A 14,418-nucleotide genomic window follows, 5' to 3' on the forward strand; every position below is an offset into this window, starting at 1 on the left:
ATGAGAATTAATAATGCAGTTCCTTGGTTACTTTTTTTCCCCTTTGATGTACTCATCTTCAATCAATTGCTCTCTGAAATATCACTGTAAACAATGGTAAAATGTTTACTTGTCTCTCAGTGATTCCATATCTGGTTTGGTCATTTTACAGGTAAAAAGTCTATTTAAAACATAGCTTTTGCTTGAAAAAAATACAAACCTAATGCTAAACGGAAATATTACATGAAGTTAAAAAAAAACCTATGGAAGTTTTGTTGGGATTTAAACATTCTTCTGCAGTGTTCACAAATGAAACTGACTAGTCCATTTTTTCTGATCAAAGTGTATGAAGTAAAAGCAAAATATAAAACAATAAAAATATATCTGAATACAATGTTTTCAGTTTTAACAATCTAGGATGTTTTTAGTCATATAGGTAAAGAATTCCCTCCCCCCAGTAATCTGTGTTTTAAGATAACAGTTCTCCTATAAGGAGATAGCAGAAAAAGCTTTAATACAAACTGATAATCTGGAATAATCTACCACTTTTAATATATGGTTTAAATACTCTCTGGTAAATTACCAAAGTATTATTACTCATAGTTAAAGATGGATCTGTAATTAATGTGGCACTTTACAGTTATTAAACTGATCTCTGCATGAGTCATTAATATCTTACCATTGCATCATACAGAATGATGTAGACTTGATTGAGTTTATCTTCTGGTATTCCACAGTGCAAGAGGATAGCTTTCAGTAAGGCAGTGTGGTTCAAGTAAATACTATAGTTTCTTTCCTAACAGAGGAAAAAATATCATACGTTTTATTGGCATTCCAATACGTAAAATAGCTTTTCTTTTCTGTTTCTTATGACTAACTTTGAATCTCCCCATCACCTTAACTCCCGTCTGTGTACTACAAAACTGGCAGGATTTGTGACATTTTGTGATATTTTTAATGTCAGGATTAAGAGATAAACTCTCACTCACCTAAAAGAAGGTTATTATTATTTCAAACAGTGCTGTAACAATGTTCAATAGCATATACATTGCAAACAGACTGTTCATTGAAAAGTGTACTTGAAAAAACTTTTTTCATTTACAGTTTATATTATACTGACCGAGTTTGCAAGTTTTATCAAAAGTCAAAACTTGGAAATATTTAGTGTGTTGCAAGGTGAGAAGATCTTTTTCTGGTCATTGTTGCCTACATATTTCCCTATTTACAATCCTAATGAAATCCTCTCTAATGAAACAGCTTTTTATGGTTAAAAAATAAAAAGACAATGAAAAATGTCTATTCGTCAAGCAGGTAAGATGAGGGAACAACCTGTAGTACTGGAAATTCTTGGATGATTTCAGATATAGTGTAGATTGTTTCTGCAATAGGTAAAAAGCTGTTTCCACTGGAAGCGATGATGTCAAATGCACATTCTAGGAGTTCTTTGGGGTGACAGCGGTCTAACTTCCGAGGTCTGTATACACGCTCTATACAATATCTACAAAAAACACCAAAGAAGGAATCAATATAATACATTCACTGCTGTCATTTATTCAGTCATTGTGTAGAAAGTTGCATGTGCAACAGGTGAATATTAGTCCTATTTGGATGAGGCATAATTCCTCCCAGCCATTTTCTTACCTTTTCAAGTTTGATATATTATTTCTAGCTACAAATCTTGCAAAAGGAATCTGAAAACAAAAAAAAGGTGGTTGAGACAAATATGCATAACTTCATTCTGATGTATGCTCCTAGGCTAATGCTTAAATATACATCACACAGTTACATATTTATTCTCCCATCTGTAATAATGTCTCAGAAAATGTGTATGTGTCACAGTTAAATGGTACTAAGCATCTTTGGTGTATCTTTCAGGAAAACGGTGTTCACTCTTTTTGTGGGGGAGAACTGAGTTTCTCAGTTATGCTGATACAGGAGGTATGTATTGCAAAAGCGAGTAAAGCATCTTGGTGTACTAACCCAGATTGTTTGCGTGCTGTTAATAAAACCCTATTTCCAGGAACACAGAAGATTATCAGCTGCCATATTCAGTCAATGTTTCTGTAACCAACACATTTTAGGAAACCACTCATTCCAACAAAGAGATCAAAACTGTGGAGGCCCTTAGAGTATGGATAGCATTTAGTCTAATTCTTCCTTTTATTACACCAATGGTATCACACTGGTCTAAAACAGGGATAACAGAGGCAGAATTAGACATTATAACTAGCACTATTGAAGGATGACACTGAAAAAGTCTTTAGCCTTTATACTTTTAAAAATTAGGACTGTTGATTAATCACAGTTAACTCACGTGATTAACTCAAAAAAATTAATCGCAAATAAAAAATTAATCACGATTAATTGCTCTGTTCAACAGAATACCAATTTAAATTTATTAAATATTTTTGATGTTTTTCTACATTTTCAAATATATTGATTCATATTACAACAGAATATGAAGTGTACAGTGTTCACTTTATATTATTTTTGATTACAAATATTTGCACTGTAAAATAATAAAAGAAATAGTATTTTTCAATTCACCTCATACAAGTACTGTGTAGTGCAATCTCTATCATGAAAGTATAAGTTACAAATGTAGATTTTTTATTTTTTTTTTATTTTTTTTTTAACATAACTGCACTCAAAAACAAAACTATATAAAACTTTAGGGCCTACAAGTCCACGCAGTCCTACTTCTTGTTCAGCGAATCGCTAAGACAAACAAGCATGTTTACATTTACAGGAGATACTGCTGCCTGCTTCTTATTTACAATGTCACCTGAAACTGAGAACGGGTGTTCACATGGCACTTTTGTAGCCAGCACTGCAAGGTATTTACATGCCAGATATGCTAAACATTCGTATGCCCTTCATGCTTCAGCCATCATTCCAGAAGACATGCTTCCATGCTGATGATGCTCATTAAAAAAAAAAAAAAAAAAGTGTTAATTACATTTGTGATTCAACTTCTTGGGGGAGAATTGTAGGTCTCCTGTTCTGTTTTACCTGCATTTTGAATGCAGTTATTTTTTGTACATAATTCTACATTTGTAAGTTCAACTTTCAACTATAAAGAGATTGCACTACAGTACTTGTATGTGGTGAATTGAAAAATACTATTTCTTTTGTTTTTTACAGTGCAAATATTTGTAATCAAAAATAAATATAAAGTGAGCACTGTACACTTTATATTCTGTATTGTAATTGAAATCCATATATTTGAAAATGTAGAAACATCAAAAAATTAAATTAATGGTAATCTATTATTGTTTAACAGTGCGATTAATCGCGATAAATTTTTTTAATCGCTTGACAGCCCTAATAAAAATATAAACTGGAAATTGGGTACAAGGTACTTAAATATGTAACTGACAAGCTGCAAATCTGGTTAATAACTAAGGCTAAGATTTTGTCACAGTTATTTTTAGTAAAAGTCACGGACAGGTCACAGGCAATAAACAAAAATTCAAGGAAACCCATGACCTGTCTGTGACTTTTACTAAAAATAACTGTGACAAAATGGTGAGTGGGGAGTCCAGCACCCATTGCTGCTGCCGCTCAGGGTGGCTGGGAGCTGCAGGGGCCCCGCTGCCTGTGGAGGCCAGAGCTCCAGGACTGGCAGCTGGGAGCTGCAGGGACCACTCATGGGGCTAGGAGCTGTGGGGCCCCAGCCACAGCTCTGAATTTTGGGGCTGCCCCCTGTGGCTGGGAGCTCTGGGGGCCCCTGCCACCTGCAGCAGCTCAGAACTGCAGGGTCCCCCGGTGGTGGCTGGGAGCTCTGGGGGCCCCCCTTGCAGCTGCTGGGAGCTCCCCGCAGTGGCTGGGAGCTCCCCGCAGTGGCTGGGAGCTCCCCGCAGTGGCTGGGAGCTGCAGTGCCCCGCTGCAGCTTCGTGCTCCAGGGCTGGCAGCTGCTGCAGCCCCTGAAGCTGAGAGCTCTATGGCCCCTGGCTGACAGGTCCAGCCCTGTGGCCCAGGGGCTGAAGCAGAAAATGCCACGGAGGTCTCTGGAAATCATGGATTCTGTAACTTCTGTGACATAATCATAGCCTTATTAATAACTATAGAAGAGTCAAAGATAGCAGAGTGCCGTAGATGAAGTAAAAGACCAGCTGTAGTCAAACAGTGCATGTTTTGTTGATCTAAGATGATTAGCAGCCTGGATGTTACATAGTAGATATTATGGTGAGAAAAATAATGCACATGAATTCTTGGAACTGTCATGCAGCCACGATACACAAAGGCTAATAGGCATGGTATGCAAGACTTGGTGAAAAGTGAATACTTCCAGGTGATAAACTATTCAAATAGACTCAACAAGAAGCTGACCATTCTTGAGTAAAGTTAAGACATTATCGCATGAGAGAAAGAGGGCTTGTAACTGGAAATTTGGGACTGCACACAGACAATCTTGTCTTTTCTGCTGCAACCTTCCCAGGCAAGGAGAGAGGTTTATCCATAATATCTCACAAGCTACAGGCAAGATCATCTTGTAATATGCTGTCACTTTAGGTTTAGTGCAGCTTCCTTTCATATCAGTTTCTGTAAAACTACCAACAAAACCTTTTGTTTAAGTCAAACTGAACTGGGTATCTGATATCTCTGGAGCTGTGGCTGAAGAAAACAATCTGTGATCTCACTGGAGGCAGAGAAAGGTAAAGATAACTTGGTTGGCATAGCAGTTCATCAGTACATACTGCAGTCTTTCTCTGAAGCAGTACCACAGAATGTGCTTCCTGCAACTGTATGCAGTGGGTCTTTTTCCAGCTGACCAGAAGGAAAAAGGGGTTGTTGCTCTTTTCAGCAACACACTCTGCAACTGGGTTGCAGGGGTGGGAAGGAAGGGAAAATTTATCTGGACAGAGCAGGGAGGAGAAGGAAGTGGTTGGATCAGGTGGGCGACACTGCTCAGAGGTGGGGGTATGTATATCCTGGGTAGTTCTGGAGAAGTCCCCTCTTGCAGCAGTTGGAATGTGGGGAGGCATCCAAGCTAAATGTTGGTGCCTCTTCGTGGCAGGTGTCCACTGCAGGTACTTGTTACAGCAGGGACAGAGTTCTATGATAAACTGGCTTTGGAGGGGGATTTAGGAGAAGGCATCCCCTTAAGGGATGGGGACGGAAGGCTGGGATTCTTAATGTCCGATACAGCAGGGAGACAACCCCTCTCTTTTCCAGCCCCCTTTCACACTCACAGGAGGGGAGGGTAGCAGGTTCCCAGAAATGGGCTGGGACCAGGCTGAGAAGGTGGTATCAGGCGGTAGCCGACTGTAAACCCTGTATATGATGGAAACCACTTCAAGCCAGGGTGTGCAATAGTGCCCCTAGTTCCTATGATCCACTGCCTCCTGTCTTTCTCCTGCTGTGGCCAGGACAATGACTATTGAGAGTAGCTGAGAGTATATAGGAAGGTAAAATTAACAAATAGGTAACAAAGGCAGTAGCCACATTAGGGCAATGGCAGTTACACACAGTGTAAAAATAACAAGGAGTCCAGTGGCATCTTAAAGACTAACACGACTACCCCCTGATACTTGACACATAGCATAGGCAGATTTCTGAAGAGGAAAGGAAGTGGGATGCTGTTATTCTCACTGGGTCACAAGTGTGAAGGAAGGGACCGTTAAAAAGTGAGTTACAAAGTCTTTTCCCTCACATGTGCATAAGTGGAAAAAAAAAAATCTACAACACTGTCATCCACTATATTTGTAGTGTAACATTTTTTCTTAAATTTGTTTTTTTAAAGAAGTGTTAAAGTATGGAAAAAGTAGCAATGTTTTTCAATATTCAGTGTACTTCCACTCTTCGTAGTTCATTTTTGTGACTGGTGTGATGCTGACACTTGGAGACAAATGCAGGCACAGTTCTGACTGGACACACTCCCTGGAGTTGTGGATGAAATTAATTATGATGCAAAAAAGTAAGGCACACTTGCAAAGGTTACTTTTTTCAAGTGGCCATTTTTTTCTATCCTCTATCATTTCTGCAAATGTCATCAACTCAGGGTAGAGGAGAAAGATTGGCAGTCAAGGAAAAAAAGAGATAGACACTATACAATCAGATGCCTGAGTGTTGGGAGAAAGAAGTAGAAGACTGTGCCTAAAATATGATTAGTGAATGAAAGAACCATATAAACTAAAACATTCCCCAAACCTACTAGCTTAAAGTATAAAGGGTATACCACTTACCCTGAGATCATAAGGAAGCATCAACAGCATCCCACTGTGATCCATGAAATATGAAGCTTCGTTATGGTCATACAGTTTCCTATTTCTAGGCATTAGCAGTGGGGTATGCAGCTTGATAGCTCCTATGCAAAATTGGTAAAACACAATTCAAACAGAGGTTACACTTCTCTTCAGAAGCCATTAAAAAGAAAAAAAAAATCAAAACTCCCAAGTGTATAAGAATCTAAAACGTAATATTTGTTTAAAATCTGTTACCTTTTGAAATAGATTAATTTTGGGGTCTATGAATAAACTGATAGACCTAAGTGTTGCCTTTTTTATTTTTTTTCTTGGAGAGGGAGAAGAGGTGTGTGAGGATAATTACAGAATCCTACAGACTAACTTCATACCCTAGACAGAATTCTGAAATCATTAGTTTTACTTCCCACTTCAACCTCCAGCTTCCACAAAGGCTTACAAAAGGACAAGTAAGAATCTCATTAAGCTTGTCAATACTATTATATTTGTCAGGTATGGTTGCTGCTAAGGAAGGTGAGCTGAGGATCCTTCTTCCAAAGTACTGAAAGGCAAAGTCTAGGAATCTCACAGAGTGGCCCACATGGCAGCACAAAAGTTTGCGGTTCAGTTGCTGGGCTAATGCTGTTAACACCTTTGTTTCTTTTTTTAAAGCCATCTTTAAAAATGGGTTATCATCAGAAAAAACAACTTTGTAAAATACCACTTTTTTCATTGTGTGTTTTTGAAGTCACAGCTGTTGCCTTTAATGACTAGAGTAATTTATATTATCTTTTTACTACTGGATGTCCATACAAATACAGGACATCCAGTTGGATTATTTTCTGACTCACATATAATCAACATTATTGTCAAGTTCCAATGAAGAATTTTTATTACTTGCTATAATACGCGAGTAAGAACAAACCCAGCTTGACCTTAAGATCCCTGGTTTAAGTCTGCAGGGCTAGAAGTTAGAAAATCTTTTCAACTGTAAATGAGCAAAGTTGATCTGGAAGTCAGAGAAACTTGGAACCTCGCAGTACCTTTGTTACAGAGTCTGTGGCACATTTCAGATACATTACCTGTCTCTAATCAGACCTATAGCCTATAAACCTTATAACAATATAAATACATCAAAACCTCCTTCCCTCCATCCTGAAAATATTTGTTTCAGCTCTAAAAAACTTTTGAGCAAAGAAGTATGTACCCATGAAAATCTGTACATGTTGATTCAGCTACAGCAACCTGTGAAAACCTTTAGATTTCTCCTAAATAGTCAGTTTAAGAAAATTTTCAAAAGTATGACATGCTTTAAATTAAAAAAAATTGTAGCCATTTTGTTGTTTGGCTTAATGTGTTTTGGTTTCTGGTTCTCATTTTCTGGTTGCCACTGATTGGTTAGTTTAGCCATATGATAAGAGCTGATCAATTTTTTCCCCATTTCAAATGTTTAAAAAATTTTTGTTTTTGTTTTCTGTAAATAATTTAATGGAAAATTCAACAAGTGATTGTTATAATGTGACTGAAAAGGTTTCAAAATTTTCCAAAATTCGAATGGACCCCTCCCTCCCATTTCTTTGAACTAGCCTTAGCAAGTTTTATCTATCACTGTCTTACTATGATCTACATGTTAACTTAAAATAATATTCATATAGCATTCCCTACCCAGAATAAGCTCTGAATTATTGGTCATTATAACAAAATCATTTAGTTTAAATTCAAAGACAAAAGATTTACATGGACTAAGATTTGAAATCTTCATCATATTTCATTTATGGTAAATTAATAATTGAGATTTCAAACCAGTTTCTCTTTTGGAAGCCAAAATGAAGGTCAATGTTCTAAATACGCATCTATCATCCCATGAACACTTGGGATTAGTTTTTTAATAGTGAAAACGTTTCACCATCTTTCAGATCCATTCAATACCATTTTCTGAGTAAGGAAAATACAAAAGGAACAATAACATCTGAACATAAACCTACCATGTCTTCTAAAGATCCGGCTGACAGTCTCACATACATGCTGCTGTATCTTCGCTGCTCGAATGGAAAAACTACCCTGAAAACAACCACCACCCCAAAATAAGGAGCACTTAAGTATATTTAGATACAGAAGACATCAACATATCAAATGACCACAGCAAACCACAATGAGCAATGTATACAACATAACGTCCTTATTCTTTTCACACATAATCAGTGTACAATAGGAATGTTAATAGTTAAAAAGTGCAACAAAAAGAAGGAAACAAAACACATTTAGAACAATCATTTTTAAGTGTTTTAGAATAAGAAGAGAATCTTGACTGCAGCCATTAAAAGTGATTGTCTGACAGGGTAGAAATGGCTGTTGCCCCAAAACAAAAATATTTTACTGACACTTAGATGTGAGTATCATGACTATTACAATAACTAAGAGTAAGAAGCAAATCATATGCACACAGGTTTGTGGCCATTTGTTGCTATAGCCAAATTTAGTTTAATTCTTCACTAAGTATGTGAAACTCAAACGGGGAACAGGATTTGAATTAGATTGAAGACATCACATCAATGGTATTAAATTATCAGTTTATAAAGGGATGCTAAGCACTGAGGTAAAACATTATGAAGCACGGGTTTTGAGCTGAGTCACATCTACATTTTCTTGGTTGGAGTTATTAAAAATCAATTTAAAACTAACTTTCAGCATGTCGCTGTCATAGGTGTAATCCATTGCTGGAGAGATACGTTGTGAAAATATCTGGCCCATCATAGTCCGGTAAGCTTTCCCATCTACATTTGCTAAGGTATGATGAAGCACTTCATGAAGTTCCGATTCCTCCATCTGGGGTGGTGGGAGGCGTTCACTTTTTAACAGCTCCACAGCAGTTGGTCGTGCTGCAGGATCGTGGCTCAACAACCAAGTAATAACCGATCTCTACAAATTAAACCAAAATATATTACGAATTTAACTTCTGTTAGAAATATCTCATGGTAAGAATATCTCAGTAAGCATTATCAGTTACATCATCATGTCAGTAAGATACTCATGTATTGAAAAGTTTAGATACTATTTGTATCTTGTGAGAAAAACTATTCTTTCCTCACTAGTTCTGAATATCTTTAACTGGGATATCAACAGAGTAAGTATTCGATTATCCCTAAAAATGTATCCTCCCCCAGGCAAGACTCTTGGGATGCTATGTAATGATTTCATAACAGACACAAAATGATGTAAAAACTCAATACAATGTAAAGTAAGATACTAAATGCTATTAATTTATAGAAGATATACAGGTAAAAAACATGCAGTAAGGATTTATAAAATACAGATATAAAAGCAGGAATCTTACTGACTAATGAAGATTTCATTTGCTGGCTATTTGGTATAACTTCAAGTATTGGGATTCTTTTAGTAAAGTGCTGGGTCAAAATAAATAGGGATGATGTCCCTATCCTATGTTTGCTTGAAGCTGGGAATAGGCGATCACTTGATGATCACCTGTTCTATTCATTCCCTCTGAAGCACCTGGCATTGGCCACTGTCAGAAGACAGGATACTGGGCTAGATGGACCTTTGGTCTGACCCAGTATGGCCATTCTTATAATGCTCTAACGAAGAGCCATATCACTGTTCAGCAGGGCAAAGCAGCCAGAAAGCTGGTGTTACGGGCTACCCAGGGACTCTCCTAATGTAAAGAAAATCTCCAAATGATGTACAGGAGAGTATGGTATCTCTGCAGCACCCCACTCCTGGCTCATGGAGTAAAGGCATGGTTGAGAGAAACAGGCTATAAAAAAAACCTAAGATAGCGTTTGAATCCACTAAGCTTCAGCTGTCCACAGCTGCCAGAATGGGCCACTGGTGGTCACTGCCCCTGGACACAACTTATAGCTATCATTTCACCTTACAAATCTTTTTTTCTACAATACATCCCATTATGTTTGAAACAAAGTTTTCAAAGGGTTAAATTAATTGCTGTACAGTGTCTGAGCCTAGAGTCAAAAGAGTCCTTCAGAGTTTAAAAGGTATGCCGATGAACTCTGCAGTTTGTTAATCCATTATGACTGCTCTCAGGAACTTTGTGTTTTAAATATATTTCAGTGTCAGTTATATTAATTGCTTTAGCCTTTTGAGTTTTCTTTATTACTTTGTTCCAGTGTCATGTGATGACTTGGCAGAGATTACTAATTTAAAATGAAGTGAAAAAATAATCATTAACATTTCTTAACAGAGAACACCTAATAATTAAAATGTCTATAAAATTACCTGCTTTTCATGTTTCACTTCATCAAAGTCTTTTGGAAATTCAATAGTAGGCTAAAAAAGATAAATATATTTGAATTAGAATAAGGATGCAAACTTTAGCAAGCTAGCCTTATTAAAACATGTATATATCAGAAACAGTAAATCTACATATTTTTATTGCTCAAAGGAAAAAAATTTTGTTAGCTGTTATAGTTAAGATTGCCAAGACAGTGTTCTATTATTATTTATAAGCATTTGTATGGTGCTTTGTAACACACAGAATAAGAGTTTACAAGATACAACCATGGCCCCATACCCTCTGTGTGACAAGCTGCTGGGTGTGAACGAGGAAGGACTGATTGACCTCTTCACCTAAAAGTTTAAGCCTCTGATTCTTGTGCTTCCATTAACCTAGAGGCAACAGTTTACTCAAACCAAATACATAGTCCTGTCACTAGAAGGGGACAAATACCACAGTGGGTTAATGTGGTTTATACAGAAAACCCCAATTTTCTTCATGTGACAATTACGTATTTTCCTCCCTTTAGCTTACTATAAAAAAAACCCTTCAAACATTTGGTTGCAACATAAAACATATTCTTAATATTTTGAATACATTTTCCTTCTCTATTACTCAATGAAGTATTTGATGGAGACCCTCCCCTCCCACCTTCCCCAACATTTATACATACTTTTCTTAGTTGGCTGAGAACAAAGATCCTTTCTGATGCGGTACTCATGGGATGGTAAGACATCTCAAAGAATATTATACCCAGACTGAAAAGGTCAACTTTCTAGGGAAGAAAAAAATAAAGTAAGTAGTAAACCTAACTGCAAGAGATGTGTTTCTTATCAGCAGACAAAAATGAACACATTTTCCATTCTATTCTAAGTACTTATATGGCCTCCATTACTACAGTACATGAGTGCTTCACGATCTTTAATGTACTTTATCCTCACCACACTCTCATGAGGTGGGTAGGAAGTACATTTTATTTTGAAAACATTCCTATTTAGAAAATATTCTGCTTATACACAGCACCAAATATTTCTTCTCTCAAACCACACTTTAAGAAAACAGGATCTTTGTTTATCTAAGAATTTATCTACTCTTGATACTTGTTCTCCATCGTAAGTCCCTAGAAGGAGCTGCATCTTGTCTTCCTTTGCAAGAGGGCTCTTCTGTGCTCTGAGAAGGATTTAGTTTCCCTCCCTCAAAAGAAAACGTCTGCTTTTTTTGTTCTCTTTTGATGTCACTTTGGGTACAAATACACTGCTGCAGTCTATTTTTGCCCAATCCTATTAGCAATTATATTTTCACTTTTCACTTTCTCAAGCTAGCGGTTTGCCTATTCTTTAGCCTCATCATACATTCTCATAGTTTAGTCCTACTAAGTGAGTGATTAAAATAGGCAAAGGACACAGTGCAAACCCATTTTTGGACCGGTAAATTTTTTCATATGTAGATATCAAGTCTAAAATGGAATTATGGGAAAGATATATTTCGCTGAAACCTATTTTGGTAACAAAGCATTTTCTAACTAGCATGACTAAAACTATAGACTATATCTCAAGAGGGACCAGTCATCTGCAGTTCTCACTAATTCCAGCAAAAGTTGCAGCACCTCTTAGAAAGTAGCCCTATAAAAGTTAGAGGATTTCAGCAAGTATTTTGGGGCTGCTTTTAAGAGATGATTTTTCACCACAGTACATAATTAACCTGCTCCTCAAAATCTTTTTTTTTTTTTTTTGGAATATTGATAAATATTCTTTCCTAATTCTTGAGGATTTTCCTTAATGAAAATCCATCAGTTGATAAAATTGGCTAAATTTTGGGCAATGAGTCTATTTTGTCAAGCTTTTACAAAACCTAAGACAAACAGAAACGTTTCCATGAATTGTTTTTTTAATTGAAATATAAACACAATTTTTGAACAAATATTCTCCTGCAGTGTTTTAAACCCAAATGTGACAGCAGTGCATGCTACTGCTTGTGAAACCAAATCAAACATATGGTAAAATTGTTAAACACAAGTTAAACTGGCCAATCTATGTTTATTGTCTAATCTGAGAGAAATGCAAAAAAGTAAACGAATACCAGTCTCTAAAAATGCCTATGCAGTGCACACTGCCAGCAATGCCACAAACCTGGCATGCGGCAGGAGGGCAGTTTCACCTTCAAGTTTCAAATACCAAATGGAATTGATCATTATTGGATACTGATGCATTAGGTCCAGAAAAATCATAAATCTGTAGTTATAAACTGAAATCATGGGGTTTTAACTGTTTGTGTGTAGGTAACCTGACACACAAATGTCCATCGTTTAGTTAAATTTTCTAGTTTAGCAGAAAAAACACACGCCAAAAAAATCATGCAACACTAGGAGTCTAGTAGATCAGTAAGTTGGGACCATTTTACCTCACTGAGAATCCCCCCTACCCCTCCAAATATAAGCTTCATCCTAACACTTGAGAGAGGTGTTACAATATACAGCATTATCTTTTCTGTTTAAGAATGTGTATTGTTACAAGATGAATGCTAATACTGCTATAGGTGAATCAGCTACACAGCAAAAAACAAAAACAAAACACCACAGCGCTGTGGCAGCGAGTCTCAGGCAGGTCAACTGACTTGGGCTCATCGGGCTCATGTGTGGGACTAAAAATAGCAGTTTAGCTGTTCAGGCTTAGGCTGAAGCCTGGGCTCTGAGACTCTCCTGCCTCACCGAGTCTTGGAGCCCAGACTCCAGCCCAAGTGGGAACATCTATACTGCTGTGTTTAGCCTCATAGTGTGAGCCTGAGTCAGTTGACCTAGGCTCTGAAACTCACTGCTGTGGGTTTTTTTCTGCTATATAGATATACCCACAGTGGCTGGCGAGGTTCAGTTTTCAGCCCCAAAGTAAATTTTATTTAGTGGATGAAAATGGTTTTGGCAAAAATAGAGGCAACGGAGAGAATCCAGAGGACTGGAAAAAGGACAAATATAGTGCTCACCTATGAAAGGGGAAATAAGGACAACCCAGGGAATTACAGACCAGTCAGCTTAACTTCAGTACCCAGAAAGGTAATGGAGCAAATAATTAAATGAACACTTAAAAGATAATAAGGTGATAAGTAACAGTGAGTGGATTTGTCAAGAACAAATCATGTCAAACCATCCTAATATCCTTCTCTGACAAGTTAACAAGCCTTGTTAATAGGGGGACGTGGTATATGTGGTATATCTTGACCGTAGTAAGGTTTTTGATACTGTCTCACATGACCTTCTCATAAACAAACTGGGGAAATGCAACCTAGATGGAGCTACTATAAGGTGATTGCATAACTAGTTGGAAAACCATTCCCAGAGAGTAATCAGTGGTTCACAGTCAAGCTGGAAGGGCACATCTAATGGGATCCTGCAGGGATCAGTTCCGTGTCCGGTTCTGTTCAATAACTTCATCAATGCTTTAGATAATGGCATAGAGAGGACACGTAAAAAGTCTGCGGATGATACCAAGCTGGGAGTGGGACATGAAAGTGCTTTGGAGGATAGGATTAAAATTCAAAACGATCTGGACAAACTTGAGAAATGGTCTGAAGTAAATAGGATGAAATTCAATAAGAACAAATGCAAAGTACTCCACTTAGGAGCACGTACAAATGGGAAATGACTGACTAAGGAGTCCTGTGGAAAGGGATCTGGGGATCACAGTGGACCACAAGTTAAATATGAGTCAACAGTGTAACATTGTTGCAAAAAGCAGCCATCATTCTGGGATGTATTAGCAGGAGTTTTGAAAACAAGACATGAGAAGTATTTCTTCCGCTCTACTCTGATTAGGCCTTAATTGGAGTATTGTGTCCAATTCTGGGCACCACATTTCAGGAGAGATGTGGACAAATTGGAGAAATTCCAGAGAAGAGCAACAAAAATGATTAAAAGTCTAAAAAACATGACTTATGAGGGAAGAGTGAAAAAATCGAGTTTGTTTAGTCTGGAGAAGAGAAGGCTGTGAGAAGACATGATAACAGTTTTTAAGT

The 14,418-nt window shown here is 37.3% G+C and overlaps 1 protein-coding gene across 5 annotated transcripts in view; it reads right to left on the reverse strand.

The window, feature by feature from the left end:
* Nucleotides 1-14,418, reverse strand: part of EIF2AK4 (eukaryotic translation initiation factor 2 alpha kinase 4) — a 77,319-nt gene that overhangs the window by 14,831 nt on the left and 48,070 nt on the right. For all 5 annotated transcript variants that reach the window (XM_038405493.2, XM_038405499.2, XM_043517505.1 and 2 more), the window contains 8 exons: nucleotides 11,087-11,188; nucleotides 10,416-10,466; nucleotides 8,847-9,083; nucleotides 8,150-8,225; nucleotides 6,168-6,289; nucleotides 1,621-1,670; nucleotides 1,309-1,477; nucleotides 659-775 (listed from right to left, as the gene is read on the reverse strand). In XM_038405493.2, coding sequence (XP_038261421.1) covers nucleotides 659-775; nucleotides 1,309-1,477; nucleotides 1,621-1,670; nucleotides 6,168-6,289; nucleotides 8,150-8,225; nucleotides 8,847-9,083; nucleotides 10,416-10,466; nucleotides 11,087-11,188 — 924 coding nt within the window. The remainder of the gene's footprint in view (nucleotides 1-658; nucleotides 776-1,308; nucleotides 1,478-1,620; nucleotides 1,671-6,167; nucleotides 6,290-8,149; nucleotides 8,226-8,846; nucleotides 9,084-10,415; nucleotides 10,467-11,086; nucleotides 11,189-14,418) is intronic.

The sequence above is a fragment of the Dermochelys coriacea genome, chromosome 6 (genome assembly GCF_009764565.3).
Source record: "Dermochelys coriacea isolate rDerCor1 chromosome 6, rDerCor1.pri.v4, whole genome shotgun sequence".
Classification (NCBI taxonomy): domain Eukaryota; kingdom Metazoa; phylum Chordata; order Testudines; family Dermochelyidae; genus Dermochelys; species Dermochelys coriacea.